This window comes from Capronia coronata (genome assembly GCF_000585585.1).
Source record: "Capronia coronata CBS 617.96 chromosome Unknown acBCG-supercont1.2, whole genome shotgun sequence".
Lineage (NCBI taxonomy): Eukaryota > Fungi > Ascomycota > Eurotiomycetes > Chaetothyriales > Herpotrichiellaceae > Capronia > Capronia coronata.
In genome coordinates, this window is record NW_006912894.1 from 1,959,318 (window position 1) to 1,974,414 (window position 15,097).

General features: G+C 52.0%; 7 protein-coding genes across 7 annotated transcripts; 4 read left to right on the forward strand and 3 right to left on the reverse strand.

Moving 5' to 3' along the window:
- Positions 1-468: 468 nt before the first annotated feature.
- On the reverse strand, positions 469-2,130 carry A1O1_02371 (signal recognition particle protein; the record flags this gene model as incomplete). The annotated part of the gene is made up of 2 exons (XM_007723282.1): positions 469-953; positions 1,035-2,130. The coding sequence occupies 2 exons, from the start codon at positions 2,128-2,130 to the stop codon at positions 469-471; spliced, it is 1,581 nt and encodes a 526-aa protein (XP_007721472.1).
- A 305-nt stretch (positions 2,131-2,435) lies between these two features.
- On the forward strand, positions 2,436-3,275 carry A1O1_02372 (uncharacterized protein; the record flags this gene model as incomplete). Its single annotated transcript, XM_007723283.1, has 1 exon — positions 2,436-3,275. The coding sequence occupies one exon, from the start codon at positions 2,436-2,438 to the stop codon at positions 3,273-3,275; it is 840 nt and encodes a 279-aa protein (XP_007721473.1).
- A 135-nt stretch (positions 3,276-3,410) lies between these two features.
- A1O1_02373 (uncharacterized protein) lies at positions 3,411-4,077 on the reverse strand (the record flags this gene model as incomplete). The annotated part of the gene is made up of 3 exons (XM_007723284.1): positions 3,411-3,655; positions 3,757-3,863; positions 3,926-4,077. The coding sequence occupies 3 exons, from the start codon at positions 4,075-4,077 to the stop codon at positions 3,411-3,413; spliced, it is 504 nt and encodes a 167-aa protein (XP_007721474.1).
- Positions 4,078-4,797: 720 nt separating this feature from the next.
- A1O1_02374 (uncharacterized protein) lies at positions 4,798-6,424 on the reverse strand (the record flags this gene model as incomplete). Its single annotated transcript, XM_007723285.1, has 6 exons — positions 4,798-4,938; positions 4,997-5,272; positions 5,337-5,497; positions 5,550-6,056; positions 6,117-6,212; positions 6,268-6,424. The coding sequence occupies 6 exons, from the start codon at positions 6,422-6,424 to the stop codon at positions 4,798-4,800; spliced, it is 1,338 nt and encodes a 445-aa protein (XP_007721475.1).
- Positions 6,425-7,543: 1,119 nt separating this feature from the next.
- A1O1_02375 (uncharacterized protein) lies at positions 7,544-9,716 on the forward strand (the record flags this gene model as incomplete). The annotated part of the gene is made up of 6 exons (XM_007723286.1): positions 7,544-7,662; positions 7,728-7,802; positions 7,853-8,275; positions 8,331-8,564; positions 8,632-8,912; positions 9,052-9,716. The coding sequence occupies 6 exons, from the start codon at positions 7,544-7,546 to the stop codon at positions 9,714-9,716; spliced, it is 1,797 nt and encodes a 598-aa protein (XP_007721476.1).
- Positions 9,717-11,322: 1,606 nt separating this feature from the next.
- A1O1_02376 (uncharacterized protein) lies at positions 11,323-12,780 on the forward strand (the record flags this gene model as incomplete). Its single annotated transcript, XM_007723287.1, has 1 exon — positions 11,323-12,780. The coding sequence occupies one exon, from the start codon at positions 11,323-11,325 to the stop codon at positions 12,778-12,780; it is 1,458 nt and encodes a 485-aa protein (XP_007721477.1).
- Positions 12,781-13,442: 662 nt separating this feature from the next.
- On the forward strand, positions 13,443-14,951 carry A1O1_02377 (uncharacterized protein; the record flags this gene model as incomplete). The annotated part of the gene is made up of 1 exon (XM_007723288.1): positions 13,443-14,951. One exon carries the CDS (start codon positions 13,443-13,445, stop codon positions 14,949-14,951), a length of 1,509 nt encoding a protein of 502 aa, XP_007721478.1.
- Between the last annotated feature and the right edge of the window lie 146 nt (positions 14,952-15,097).

Consider the following 15,097-nt stretch of genomic DNA (forward strand, 5'->3'; position numbering starts at 1 on the left):
ACTATCAAACCAACCCGCTCTATCGCCCTCAGGAGCAAGTCAAGGCTCCAGGGGTTCGAGTCACGGGGAACCTCCATTGTGGTCATCTTGACTGCCCCAGGGCCGTTGCGTCCTCCTCAGTGCGGATCGAGACCGCACATTCCATGAGTCGTTCACATGATCAATTTCTCTGCTAGACCAGATGAATCACCTCGCGGCTTGCTGGGCGGATCTTCCCCCAATAATCCTCGGCTGGATGAACGCTCTCTGTCAATATGAGGGCCATCGGTTCATAGCTCCGTTCAGACAGCAGTGGAGTGCTTCCAGGCATGCAGCATTGGAGAGATTCCCTGAGCCGACAGTGGTGATCGATTTCAAGAAGATATTGTCGGCGCACCGTAGCGCTGCCCCTGGGCATTGCCAGGACTCAGGTCACAGGGTGTATGACAGCGACTGTCAATGTAGAGGTCAGGAAAGCTGAGAATTCTTTCATCTTCCACGACCTCGACCCCCACCCATACCAAATTGTTGCATCATGGCATTCAGATCCATGCCGCCCATGCCACCACCACCTCCGGCACCACCACCACCACCCATTCCTTGGAGAAGCTGCATCATCTTGCCCATATCTCCTCCACCAGGAAATCCTCCTCGCCCTTGACCCATGCTCGCCATTCTCTTTTGCATGGCGGCCATCTGCTGGGCTTTGTTGCCACCTTGCATCATGGACTGTGCTCTCTGCATGTTCTTCTTCTGGGCGCCCATATTCTTGGCCAAAGAAGCCATAACTTTGTGTTGCGTGAGGAGTTCTTCCACATCTCGTACGCTGGTTCCGGAGCCGCAAGCTATTCGCACCATCCTCGTAGGCTGGGAGATCAGAATCTTGCCGTCCGAGTCGAGCTCTTTTGCAGTCATGCTGTCGTAGATGTAGACCATTCGTTTCAGCTTCTCCGTCCCGTCTTCATCACTCATACCTATATGCTAATATCAGGTCTTGTTCAAATGATCACGGCAAATTGCACTCAAGGCTTAATATTGGAATAAGAGCGGCTTACCTTGCATCATACTTCCAAGACCAGGAATCATCCCGGCGACCCTCGAAAGTGGGCCCATCTTCATAATATTGGTGATTTGTTCTTTCATATCTCGAAGTGTAAAGATACCCTCGGCCAAATGTTTTTGTGTCTCTTTCATCCCAGCGGACTCCCTCGTAATTGTTTGGATTTGTTCGATCAATCCAGACATGTCGCCGTAGCCAAGGAGTTTCGAGATGAATGGTTTCGGCGCGAATCTTTCCAGGTCCATCATGTGTTCACCAGTTCCGAGGAAAATGATCGGGGTATGCGTAGCCGCAACTGCTGATATCGCACCGCCTCCTGCGGCCCCACCGTCGGTCTTCGTAATGATAATGGCACCGAAATCTGCTGCTTGCTTGAATGCGGACGACTGCGCTTCTGCTGCTTGGCCGATTGTGCCGTCGAGTACCATGATGGTCTGATCCGGCTTAATAGCCTTTTGGACTTGCACCATCTCGGCGAACAAGTCTTCTTCCTGCTTGTGTCGACCAGAGGTATCGACGATAATGATCTCAAACTTCTCTTTCTTGAACCGAGCCACACCCTCCGCTGCAACAACCGCCGGGTCCGTCTGCGTCAACGACCCGTAGTATGGTATCTTCGCCTTCGTGGCATTCTGCTTCAACTGATCATATGCACCAGCCCGGAATGTATCTGCGCAGACTAAGCATGCTTTGAATCCTCGCTGCGCATAGTATCTAGCCAGTTTTGTACACGACGTTGTTTTTCCAGCGCCCTGAAGGCCGACAAACATGATGACATTTGGCCTGCCCTTCTTCGGTTTGTATGGTTCGGCATGAGGGTCAACAAGTTGGACGAGATGATCAAACACGGCCTGCTGAATCAGTCGCTTCTTGCTGTTGTTACTCGTGTGCGGTGGTAATTCCTTGAAGTTGACTGTGCTTTGTATTGATTTCCGTAGGTTCCTCACCAGCCGAACGTTCACGTCTGCGGAGAGAAGGGCCGAGCATATCTCCTTGATCATGGCATCGAAGGCTTTCTCGTCGAGGTTGGGTTCCCGGTTGAGGTTGGACACGGCGGCGTTGATGCGCCGGCCCAGGTCCGAGAGCACCATCTTGCTGAGTTGTGCGGAGTAGTTGCAAGATGTTGCGCGTTCCTCTCTTGGGTGGTGTGAAATCTAACAAGACTGAAACAATTCAAGCAAACGAATAAAGTTGTGGTGATATTGTAAGATGGCTTCTGGTGGGGAGTGTCGCACACGCCTCGTTTTCCTCCCGTGGGGCGAATACTCCGCAGTACTAGTATGCCAATATCACCGCAGTTCTGCCGACGAGAAATTCAAGAACAATTTCCAGCAACAAAAGTACGAGTGTTGAAGTACACTCGCAACAACCGTCACAACCAGAAGTTATGTCTAAGATGGCCCCGATGTCGCAGAAGAAGCGCAAGGTGCAAGATGGAATGCGAGGCAAAACTGAGCGACCAAAGAAACGATTCAGAAAGCAGCTCGAATACCACAGTTCATCAGAAGATTCGGATGGACAAGAGGAGGATTTCAGCGCTGTCAATCTCGCCGACTCAGATGACGACCGTGAGGCGCAAGCGAATTCAACACAACTGAAGAAACAAAAGATTCAGGTTGCAAAGACACAAAGGGCGCCTGTCGAGTCAGACAAAGACGACGAAGAAGATGATGATGCAGAGACTGGTTCGGACAGGGACGCGGAGTCAGATGAAGAGGGCGACAAGGGCCATACTGTCGCCGGCAAGCGACGACCTACGAGTAAAAGAAATGACCCAGAAGCCTTTTCAACATCCATTTCGAAGATCTTATCCACCAAACTATCGCAATCGGCACGGAAAGACCCTGTCCTCTCCCGCAGTCGAGAGGCCGCAGAAGCAAGTGCATCTCTTGCCAACGAACGGTTGGAGAAGAAAGCGAAGGCCAAATTAAGGTACGAACGCAAGGAAGACCTAGAAAGAGGGCGGATAAAGGATGTCCTTGGTCTCAATTCTGGACAAGCAGGCGAAATTGCCGAAGAAGAAAAGAGGTTACGGAAAATCGCCCAGCGTGGTGTCATCAAGCTCTTCAACGCTGTACGAGCCGCACAAGTCAAGGCTGAGCAGGCAGCCAAGGAAGAGCGGAAAAAGGGAACCGTCGGTATGGCCAACCGGGAAGAGAAAGTCAATGAGATGAGTAAACAAGGTTTTCTGGAACTGATTGCGGGCAAGAAAACCAAACCGGATGCCGTTCAATAGTGGAATGCTGAACTTGTTATGGCTCTTTCCCGTCGAAAAATCAATGTCGCCGCCGAGTGAGGAGCATGAGAACGTATTATAGAAGTACATGTCTAAACTGGCGGACAGGACTGCCGGAGTGCATCTTTCGTCTGATCAGCTCCGTTTCTCGAAGTCTGAAGCCTGCAGATTCCGTGTCATCTGTGGTAGTTTCACAACCAGCCCGTCCAGATCAGGCGTCATTTCCACCTGGCATCCCAGTCTCGATGTTTCTGTCAACCCAAAAGCAAGGTCCAACATGTCGTTCTCATCATCAGAAGCCTCTGGGATCTTATCGTACATTTCCTCGTCTTCGACAATAACATGGCACGTAGAGCAGGCGCATGAACCACCACAGGCGCCTAGATGGGAGAACATTAGCTGATGCCTACCACGGGTGACTAGTGACCGGGATATGTCGAGTCTTGTAGTCTGCCATTCCTGGGCTGAGGCGCAGACTCACCTTCCATCTCTAGATCATTAGCCTGCGCTATATCCAGCAGGTTGTCCCCCTTTGAGACCTCGAAGGTATGTCGATCTCCGTCCTTGTCAATGAACGTGACATGCAGCCTATGTGAACCATCAGCATTGGGATTTTCTTGTATGCCACAATCAATTGGTCTCAGTCATACTCCTCTCCTGGCTTGGGCGGAGTGACATGACCATGTCTCTGTGTCGGCGTCGTAGAGAACCGCCTCCGCCCATGCTCTAGCACTCGTATCTGCTGTCTTATCTGGTCTTTCTTGATCTCGACTTCGGCCTGGTGCCGCCGATAGAGGGTCATAGTGGATGAGGGATGGATGCTTCGGCGGAAGACTCGACGGCAGACAATTTGCGAGGTCATCATCAGGTCGGATTGACCATGGCGACTTAGAGGCCGCCATAACAAGCCACGGGTGGCATTCAACCCCGACATACTCCTCAACGCGACAATACGTCGATGGTGGTGGTGGTGATAGTGGCGTCGGGGCGGGTTGCTGAGGGTTCGACCTTATTGTCGTCTACCTGCAACACGCAATAATATTCGACTCAATATACGATTATGGGCGAGCGCAGAAAAGACCGAACCGGAATGGCCGAATCTTTCGCCGCGGACCGAGCTGCCACAACTTGGACGTGACGCAAGCTTGGCGCGCCCCCGAGGCCATGATTACCATATTATTGATACCCGGCCCTGCCGCCCCCTGAACTCGTACAGCCTCGTCAGCCAGCTTCGGCCAACCATGCTGCTTTGATTGTGATATAATAATCATGGTAATATCTTTCCCTTCGGTTCAATCTGCTAATACTATCAGAAGGCCCTGTGTGATTTCCTAAGCAGTCTCATGCTCAGCGACACTGAGGAATCTGAGAACATTCGTCTGGTGGAAAACGCGCAACGACCATGGCCAGAAGACACAATTCATCACTGCGTTTGTTATCATTATAGAAGAATTTGGTTTCTGTTTTCTACAGCATGTCGCCACAAAGGAGATCAGACTCATGGTACACTGCTGTCCAGCTTCTAAGCTGCTGCCGTATTGCTTTCCATCTTTTTGAGGTTCCCTGCAGATTCTTCTTCCGCAGGCTCTCCTAGAGGGAGTTTCTTCCAGCCCAGGCCAAAACATGCGAAGAATGCTGCAGATGTGGCTGCGAGTGCTAGGTACTGCATCGGATTAGCAGGGCTAACAAAACCATGAGGGGTGCCAGTCTGGCAGTCTCACAAAAGTGTGTGTTATCGCATGATTATAAGCCGCTAAGACGCCGGCGAGCTCAGCCTTGGGCACGACGGACCTTACAGCCGCCGCACCCGCCTCGGTAATGGCCTCGGCGTTGACGCCGGGCGCATCCTCGTGCAAGGATGATCGCAGGCTGGTAGTGAAGATGGTCTCTGCGAGTGCGAGAAATATCGTGCCTCCCAGGTACTGGAAGAAAAAGACTTGGGAAGTGGCCAATGCTCGTTCTTTGGCGGGCAAAAACGCTTGAATTGCTGTGATCGGCTGTGAAGATCATATCAGCTACTTTGACGGATCCAAGAGACGGAAGTCCCGAGCAATGTCATACCATCTGAAAGACCGAGGCACGCCCAGTGCCCACAAGGATTTGGTACCCAATCCACGCTCCTGTACTGGTCGAAGGAACAAATGTCGTCATCAAACCTGAGCCGATGGAAGATACCATGGTCCCGAACATGGCCCAGGGAGCACAGTATCTTAGGACTTGAACTGTTCATCTTGTCAGAAATGAAGCGCTTGAAAGGGTCCCAATGTTACTCACCGATCTTCCCTGCCAACCCTGCACCGACGCTTTGAGCTATGGCAGTGGGCAGTATCATCACCCCACTCATCAACGGCGTCGCGCCCTTGACTACCTGGAACCAAAGCGGAAGATAATAAGAAAGCGTCAAGTTCGCAGCCATTGTCAGGAAATTGACGATACATCCCGAGAACACAAGCTGTTTGCGAATGATTGTTGGAGGAATCATTGCCTTTTCACGGCGGCTTATCTCCCAGAGGGCAAAGACGATTGCTGTGGCGCCAGCACCGCAAAATAGCCCGATGATGGTGGCGGAGTCCCATGAATATTTGTTGCCGCCCCAGATGATGGCGAGGAGGAGCATGATACATGCCGGAGCGAAGAGGGCAAACCCAACCAGGTCGAGTTCTTCTCTCACCGTTGTCATCCAAGTCGATCTGAATGGCTTCTTTTCTATTTGCTCCGGGATGGGAAGAAGTGACAGGATCAAAAGGACGAGGCCGGAGAAAGGCAAGTTGATGAAGAAGCCTAAAGCAGTTTCAATTAAAAACTCTGTGAATGCTTCTAATTGGAGCTGCAGTTACCTACACCAACGCCACGAAACCGTTTCTGTCAAAGCACCACCTATCGTGGGCCCAACGACCTGGCCAACGGTTGACAGGGCCATGCCAATCCCAATAAGAACTGTTTGAAGACGTCAGACAAAGTTGACCTTGCGTTGAGCCACGGATGGACGTACTTGGTTTCTTATCTGGTGGAGCGGCCGCGCTGATGACCGTGAAGGCTCCATTTACCAATCCAGCGCCTGCCGCGCCCTGTACAGCTCTGCCACATATGAGCATCTTTGAAGAGGTAGCGAGGGCGCAGACGAGGGATCCAACGGAGAAGATCATCATGAAGACTATATATGTCCACTGATGAGATGTCAGTAGCCTATCAACAGGCGATTGGAGCTTTCCTTGCCTTGGTTGGAAAGTGGGTGTATAGTTTGCCGACAAAAGGGTGCATACAACATCTGATGAGCTTCAGTTCATTATCCCGCGTCGCGATGCCGGTTGATGATACAGGAGACATACGTTGCGACGAGAGAAGCGGACCCATACCAGCCAATGTCGTCGAGCGACTTGAAGTGAGTGGTGATTTGAGGTATTGCCTGTACAAAATGGTCGGCACAACTCAATGAATGCTAGATGCTTCGGAGAATGTATGACTGACTGTTGCAAGGATTGAGCCTGTCATGGCCATGAGAAAGACAGAAAAGAGCACCGCCGCGAAAAGAATGATTGTCTGCCACTTGGATCTCAGGGGTCTGTCATTGTTTGTGTTTCCGTGTAAAGACGACGTCGATTGACTGTCCTCTTTCATTGGGAGGAAAGACGCTGCAGCAGGTTCTGTGGCCGAGGGCTCCTGTTTCTCCTGTTCGGTTTCCATGTTTCACGATCGAATATATCGCCTATCGCCTATAGTGCGACCCTTTCACCGTTGTATGGCAGTCGCTAATCACTGGGCCTGCTTGCATTTTAACAATGTATATCAATGCTCCGACTGCTCCGTTGCTCATAAGGCTGTGGACTCTGTTCCGCCTTTGCGGAGCTAGCCATGGATTATGATTGGACAACCATTGAGGTCCTTGGATGGGGAAGACCCACCTTCACTTCCACAATAGGAAGGCCGGTGGCGGGACCACGTCGGACACGGACTCCGTTCCCGTTTCCGCTCCGAACATTCAAACAGACTGCTGCCTCAGAATCTCGCGCTTCAATCCAGGCTTCAAACAGTACGCTTGAGCAATGCAGATCTGACTTTAGATACGGCGAGAGCGGTCCGATTATTCTTACCTGTTATCAGACTTTTATCGCGAGCCCATCGCTCTCTGGAAATTTATCGCACACGATCCCGATCGAGAGCGACGTCAGAGCATACCGACTACTGGTCGGCTCCCTGACAACTTATGTTACTGATCCCTCCTGTTACAATTTATTCATCGGATTTCCTAGAGCCGTGGTGACTTGGTTATGTCCCATTTGACCCCGCCCAGCGAATTTGACGCCAGTCGAGGTCCAAAGGCATGCGTTGCCTGTGCCCGTGCTAAAGTCAAATGTGATCTCGACCCTGGGAATATTGTTTGCACTCGGTACTTGTCATCCCACCATTGGGTTCCTTGTTGCCGGGTCGTGATAGCTAATGTATACCTGATAGGTGCCGGCGACTCAAAAAATCATGCACTGAGCAGACTCCTGGTGCGCATCGTCGCAACAAGCCCGGGAGGATCTCGTAAGTTGCTTACACAACCTACCGACTCCAGATTGCTGACAATGCCTCAGGGACGTGGCCAGGCTGGAGCAAAAGCTGGATGGTGTAGCAGCAATGCTTGCCACTTCAGCACAAAATGGGGGTCCAAGCCCTTCAAGTCAAGTTCAAAGCTCCAATCCGACATCTCTTTCGCCAATAGAATGCGTTCAGCACTTTATCAAGGATGACGAGGCGACCATCATCCTTGATGCATTCCGAGCGGACATGGCTCCATATTTCCCATTCGTTGTCATTGCGTCCGAACAGACGGTTCATGAGCTCAGGCAGCTCAAACCTTTTCTCTTCATGGCCGTCATGACAATCGGCTGCCGCCATGATACAGCACGTCAAAAAGCATTGGCTGCAAAGGCAAGGGAGATAATCAGTCATAAAATGCTCATCGATGGAGAACAAAGTCTCGATCTCTTGCAAGGACTACTCGTTTTCATAGCCTGGTCAGTCACGACTCACCCAGACCGGGGTACTTGTGATATACTGACTCCCGGACAGGTATCAGGTTCATGCTCGGACCGCGCAACTGAGCAACCTTACCTACCTAATGATGGCTCTGCTGACCGACCTTGGTCTGAACAAACCCACAAGTCCGCGATATAAACCAGCGTTAGGATCAATGAGATACTACTGGAACCCACTCAATAATGGTACACCCAATCGCGAGGAACCCAGAGAGCGAACTCTGGAGGAGAGAAGAGCCTTGCTCGGGGGCCTTTATGTGACTACAGCGTAAGATCTCAAGCTGCTGACGTGACAGTCAACATTCGAGCCTAGTCCATTACTAATTTGGACATAGGATATCTGTGTGGGCGCGTGAAATGGACCCGATCAAGTATTCAATGTATGCAGATGAATGCTGTCGAGTCCTTGAACAAGCCAACGAATACCCAAGCGACCAACATCTTGTTATCATGATCCGCATCATGGGCATGGTTGGGAAGATCAGGGGGACCCTGAATCCCGAGGACTGGGCCGCCTCGACAGGGATGTCCGCCCCCTTAGGGGCTTGTGTGAGGTCTTTCGAAGCCGAGCTGGAGCAAATAAGGACCAAGTTACCAACGGACACATCGCTCGCGGGTAAGTGAACCCCAACCTGCCAACGATGGCATCATGTTCCAAAAAGAAAAAGCGCTTTTCAACAGAAAGGAAAACCCCAACACGTGCTTCCGGCCCTTCATCGCTTGCGTGCCTCCTTTTGAGAGCCCGTGCTGACCAGGAGCAGATTTCATCTCCATCCACTACTCTTTCATTAAGGTCTTCCTATACGAGGTTGCGGTGCACGACAACATTCCCAGCAGTAGGTACGGGACCTTTCCGATTACGCGCTTGAAGATGCTTTTCACATGTCTCGATGAGATCAAGCGGTCCTTCGAGCGGTTCTGCGCAATTCCAAGCAATCTCTACTTCAATTTCACCTACTTTACCTGGGCACTGCTGGGACGTATTACTGTGGTTCTCTCCAAGCTCTGCATCCTCACTGGAGACGGTTGGGATCCGGAATATGCCCGCAGCACGCTTGACTTTCCTACTATGGTGGCAACGATACAAATGAAGTTGGATGAGGCGAGGATTGCCGCCGAACAGTCGCAGTCAAAGCACCAGACTTCTCGGGATCGAAACTCTTTACCCTTCAGTGTTCCGGAGCTCTTCACGGCGTTGATACCCAAGCTACAACAATGGAGGGATCGACATATGTACAAAGCATCCCAGCTCCATCCGCAGTCGCAGTCGCAGTCGCAGTCGCAGTCGCAGGCGACGATGCCGTCGCCTTCCGGGACAGATGCATTGCCCATCACCATCTCGGATGAAGAATTCCTAGCTTCAACTGGGGGCAATCTGTTCGATTTTCTGGATAGTGATTACTACCCACAGCTCATCTGAACGACCTCCATCAAGTTTGCGTTATGGGTGCAATTCAAAGACTCGAGCACTGCCATCTCAGTATCTGTCAGCTATACGACGAACCTGCTTTCCAATATATGCCACACAACGTCAGAAGATTCAGCATAGTATCCCCGGACTGGAAAGGGCGTGCTTCGGCAGTTTGAACGGCAGAAGCACGCCCTTGACATCTATTCATAATCAGGCCATTGACTTCAAATACCGCCTGATTATGAATAGATGTCGTTTGGCCTTTGGCCATGACTTCTAGCTTTGTCTCCGCATGATTGTTGGAACTGCATTCATGTTCTTGCCTCGCTGCTGCCTGAAAGACAATTCTTCAACTTGGGGATGACAGTCAACTGGGAAATTGTCAGCCTCAATACCTTCTGCCCGACTTCGTGGTGGGCACACACCTTCTTTACGGCCGCCGCACGGCGTCTGACGAGTTTACTTCTCTTGTCTCCTATCGCCTCCTGTGATGCATTGCCGAGGCGTGATAGCAGAACTTTGAAGCGAAAGGTGTCGAAGCGGCAAACATATGTGTTCACAGGGGCAAAGTCAACGAGTCGTTTGTGCTGGGAGAGTCTGTGAAGACGCACGCGATTACACGCTCTTGTGTCAGTGTTACCTTCATGACATTTCCCGGATACGAGTATTTTGCGATATTCCAAACCTTGGATGGCCTCAAAGCCATTGAGAGGCGAGGCCGGCATGCTGAGTCAGTGTTTGTTCACCTTCTCATGCAGGTCGTACTTGAACATGGCTCAACGATCCGTACGAGGCCCTTCCTTCGATAGAGGCGTGACGAGTCCGCCATCCAAATTCACTGAGCAGGCGGACCGGAGTCTGATGATTGGATTTGCACATCCGGCAGGCAACCATTACTATTTTCCTCGTCCCTGGATCTTCAAGACTTAGTCTCTCGTTCGGTTTACGTTGACCAGTGTGGTTTTCGTGAGAGCAATAGCTCAAGTCCAGCTGAAGAACCAGGCACCGGACCTCCTCAGCCAGTCCCAGCCACGAGGTCTGCTTCAGGAGTTTGCCGTGTATATGGTTCTCGTATTACGTTTCTGCGTCCGACTCTTATGGAGGATCCCTGGGTGCTGAAAGGTCCTATCTAGTTTTATTAGTGGTGGAGCGTCTACTAATACTATCTTAAGGTGGTTGTCTGTTGATCAAGCGGCGACCTCCCATAGCATATTATAGTTCGGTCTATTTTATTATAGGAGCTATCCTTCATTACGAACTTGAAGGATAGTTGTTATTGATTCCAGGGACCCTTTATGGCAGATTGCGTCTATAATGAGAACCGTTCAAAGTGAATCTTTCAAGCAGAAATATGGAGTATTGTTTGTTCTGTACTTAACCAAGTATGTTATTGCATTATTCAGTGGTTGCCAGGTGAAACTGGAACAGGCTGAGCATCACGTGCGAGGATTTGCGTTCACCGCACTCTGCTGCACCGTGATGGCCCGTAATGCGTCTCGACTCGACGTCCATATGTGAAACCAGCGATTACCGCATCATAGACCCGTCACCTTCTTCGCAGACAACAAAGAGGGTAGACAACCGTCTTAATCATCGTCCTTGAGCACATCCAAACATGCAGGATCCAAGACAGGTCCCAAACCCATTACGCCCTTACTATATCCCACCGTCCATCGGAAATGAGACACTTCCAACCACTACCGCAGGCGCCCCGACGCCTCACTCAACATCAACCTTCACATTCCCTGACATCGACTATTCCGACTATATTTCAGATGCCTCACCCTCGATTCCAGGTTCAATCAAGTCTCTCCTCGATCAGGCGCTATGGAAATACACCAGTGTAGTCATTGCCCAGCCTTTTGAGGTTGCAAAGCTCATCCTACAAGCTCGTATTGCGCAGGATGAAGAAGAAGAGTGGGCTCAGGAACCAAAGCACGGAGGGGAAGACGAGGACATTGAAGGATACTACAATGGGCACTCTTCGGATGAGGAACCAAATTATTTCACGTCTACTGCACCCTTTGAGCGGTCTGTCTCCAGCCGCTCTCCCATGCGTGGTCGACATGGAAGGCCGCCACGACATTCCGATCATCCCCAGCAGCATGTCGAAGGCCGAATACGTCTGAAGAATCCTCACTCACTGCTCGATGCACTTTCATCCCTCTCTTCCAGCAGTGGATTGCTGGCAATGTGGCGTGCCACGAATTCAACGTTCATCTACAGCATATTGAACCGGACTTTGGAGACATTCCTCAAAAGCTTTTTGGCAGCTGTGCTTGGACTAGCGGAAAATGATATTCTCCTCCCAACATCTACCGGGGCCATCTCGGATTCATCAATACTCATCTCTACATCCCCCGCCGCTACCGCTCTGATCACAGCCGCAGCCGCAGCCATCTCAGCGCTCGTTCTGGCACCAATTGATGCAGCCAGGACCAGACTAATCCTCACACCATCTAACGAGGAACCACGCACTTTACTGGGCACTCTACGGACACTGCCGACACCTTACTTGATACCCCGACACCTCATCCCAATCACCTTTTTCAGCTCAACTATTCCGACTCTTATTTCTACAAGTACCCCCGTTTTCTTGAGGTCTTACCTCGGCCTTGACCCGGCTCTGAATCCTGCTAGCTGGAGTCTGGCCACGTTTGCCGGCTCGGCGTTGGATCTTTCGGTCAAGTTCCCTCTTGAAACGGTCCTGCGTCGTGCACAAATTGCGACGTGGACTTCACCGACTTATTCACCGCCATCCACATCATCTAAGCGTAAGGCTATCACCACAATTGTGCCAGTGCCACAATCCTACAGAGGAATTCTGCCGACCATCTGGAGCATTACACGGGAAGAAGGCTACTCCGAATCTCAAAAGGACAAAACAGCAGCTCTCCTAGGGAAGGCTCCGCGGAGGAGGCGCAAGGGACAAGGGATCGAAGGACTATACCGCGGCTGGAGAGTCGGGTTCTGGGGCCTTGTCGGCGTTTGGGGTACCTCCTTTGTAGGCGGTTTGCAAAGTGGAATCGAGGCTACTTCGGATAGTCCTGGTATCCATGGTGGTAAGTTCTGAGTCAGAAAGTTGTTCGGTGTACGGGCCTGGTGCTTTGCTGGAGTTTGTTTGCTCTTCAAGGGGGATAGTACGGCGTCCGAGGTGTTATTCAAAGATACCCCTACTCTTCTCTACCATGAAAAAGGAAGTAGAGCTCAATGTCCAATGCAATACCAATCATGAACATCGAAGGCTTCCTCGACTCGGGCCCCAGATAAGGCCTCACATCAATTTAGCCATCACTTTAGCCATCACTTTAGCATCCCGGATCGTAGTAGGCAACTTTACCGAGGTGGCGTGAGGCCCCACTGCATTATCGCGCGAATCCCGAGTCTGGCCCGTACAGGGAATTCCCTCCGACCCCTCCCGCCAAGTCCGATTATCGGGCACACATCTAATCTGATATGATCAAATTTGATCTCCCCCCAGCACCACTGGCACCTCTTCAACCTGACCACCTCTCTGTCCCCTGACCATACGCTCTCTGGCCTCACTCGGCCTGCAGTTCCTCTGTGTATACTCGCGATCAACTTAAGCGGCGGTCCTGGTAACACGCCCCCGGCTGCTGGCATTGCGACGGCGCAGAATCCAGCAACTTTGTCCCATGTAATAGCAACAAGCTCCGCAACAACATCCGTTTCGTCCTCGGCCAATCTCGGAGTTTTGCAAACCTTCGACCAAGAATGGCTTCCAACGCTGGCTCGCCGCCCGCAGCAACAACACCCGGCGGAAGTGTTGACATTAAACCTATCATCTCTCGAAAGCCTTCTCTATGCATGAAACCACTTCAAGAATCACCCGTCGCGACCCCCACTTCCGCATCGCCGCCCTTGTCCCTTACCAGCAAGGAATGGGTTATTCCACCACGACCAAAGCCAGGCCGGAAGCCCGCCACCGACACTCCTCCCACCAAGCGCAAGGCGCAGAACCGGGCTGCGCAGAGAGCGTTTCGCGAGAGGCGTGCCGCGCGTGTGGGGGAGCTTGAGGAGCAACTCAAGCAAATTGAGGACGAGAATGAACATGAACAGCAATTGTTGAAGGACACGATTGAGAAGCTCGAGAAGGAGCTCGAGCAGTACCGAGCTGATCTCGCCAACTGGGTGGATCGTTGTCGGAGACTGGAGAGCGAGCTTGCTTCTCTCAAAGCTATCCGGTCGTCGCCTGGGAAGTCTGGGGCCGTTACGCCTACGCAAGGCAAAGAGTCCCCGGCGGCTGGCCCGGACACCATCGACAATGCAGTGGGCTGTGGCAATTGTACATTGGAAACCAGATGCCAGTGTATCGATGAAGCCTTCACAGCCATGGGCGGCGAACCTGCGACGAGCACGCATCAACATGAGAAACGTCCCCACTCTCCGGCCCCGGGGGAAAGTGAGAAAAGAATCAAAGTCGAGCCCAAGGAGTCTCTAGAGATCGACTTCACTGCCGTCTACGCCCCCAAAGTCCTGCCCAGCGTCACTCGGGTGGAGGATCGTTCCCCAACTTCGGCTGTCGCCGATCCTTGTGGCTTTTGTTCAGACGGCACGCCGTGCATCTGTGCCGAAATGGCCGCCGAGCAGGAACAGGCGCAAAACCAGAGCCCGGCCAGACCTGCGGGCTTGGCAGCAAACCATCCAAGACAGATCGATCAGTTCACTCCGCCTCCGTCCGAAGGCGATGTCTCAATCTCCCTCCCAGCCGTGGCCTCGCTCGCTTCAGGGTGTGGAACTTCCGGACCGGGAACATGTGCCCAATGCCGCGCCGATCCAAATAGTACTTTGTTCTGCAAGTCGCTGGCTGCATCACGAGCGCAATCTGCCAGCAGTACTCCTGTCGGCTGCTGTGGCGGACAAACCGCTGGGGGATCTTGCTGTCAGAGCCAAGCGCAGAACGGATCTGTTCCTCTGCCTCCACGAACTACCCGTTCGCGAGCGGCGGCCGTGCCATCGCACGGTAGAGCTCACAACACTCTACCGCCGCCGCCACCACCACCAAAAGCTGGCGTGACGCTCACTTGCGCCGACGCATATACTACACTAAGTCGTCATCCCGCCTATGAGCGAGCGAGCGCTGATATCGCTACCTGGCTCCCCAAACTGCATGCCAGCGATTCCAACCCTGCCATCGTGGGACGACCGGCATTGGAGATAGACGCGGCCAATGTCATGGCAGTCTTGAAGGATTTCGACCGGCGCTTTGGACAGAATTGTTGATTGTCGTGACATCTGGTTGTTTTTGTCAGTCAAGTCAAATCAATCAACGATTCAAAACTAATCGAAGAGCTTCGTGGCCGAATCGATCCGCCACCCGAAGAAGATGCCATCGAATCTTTCCCACATCAAGGCACGCGGCTCGACAT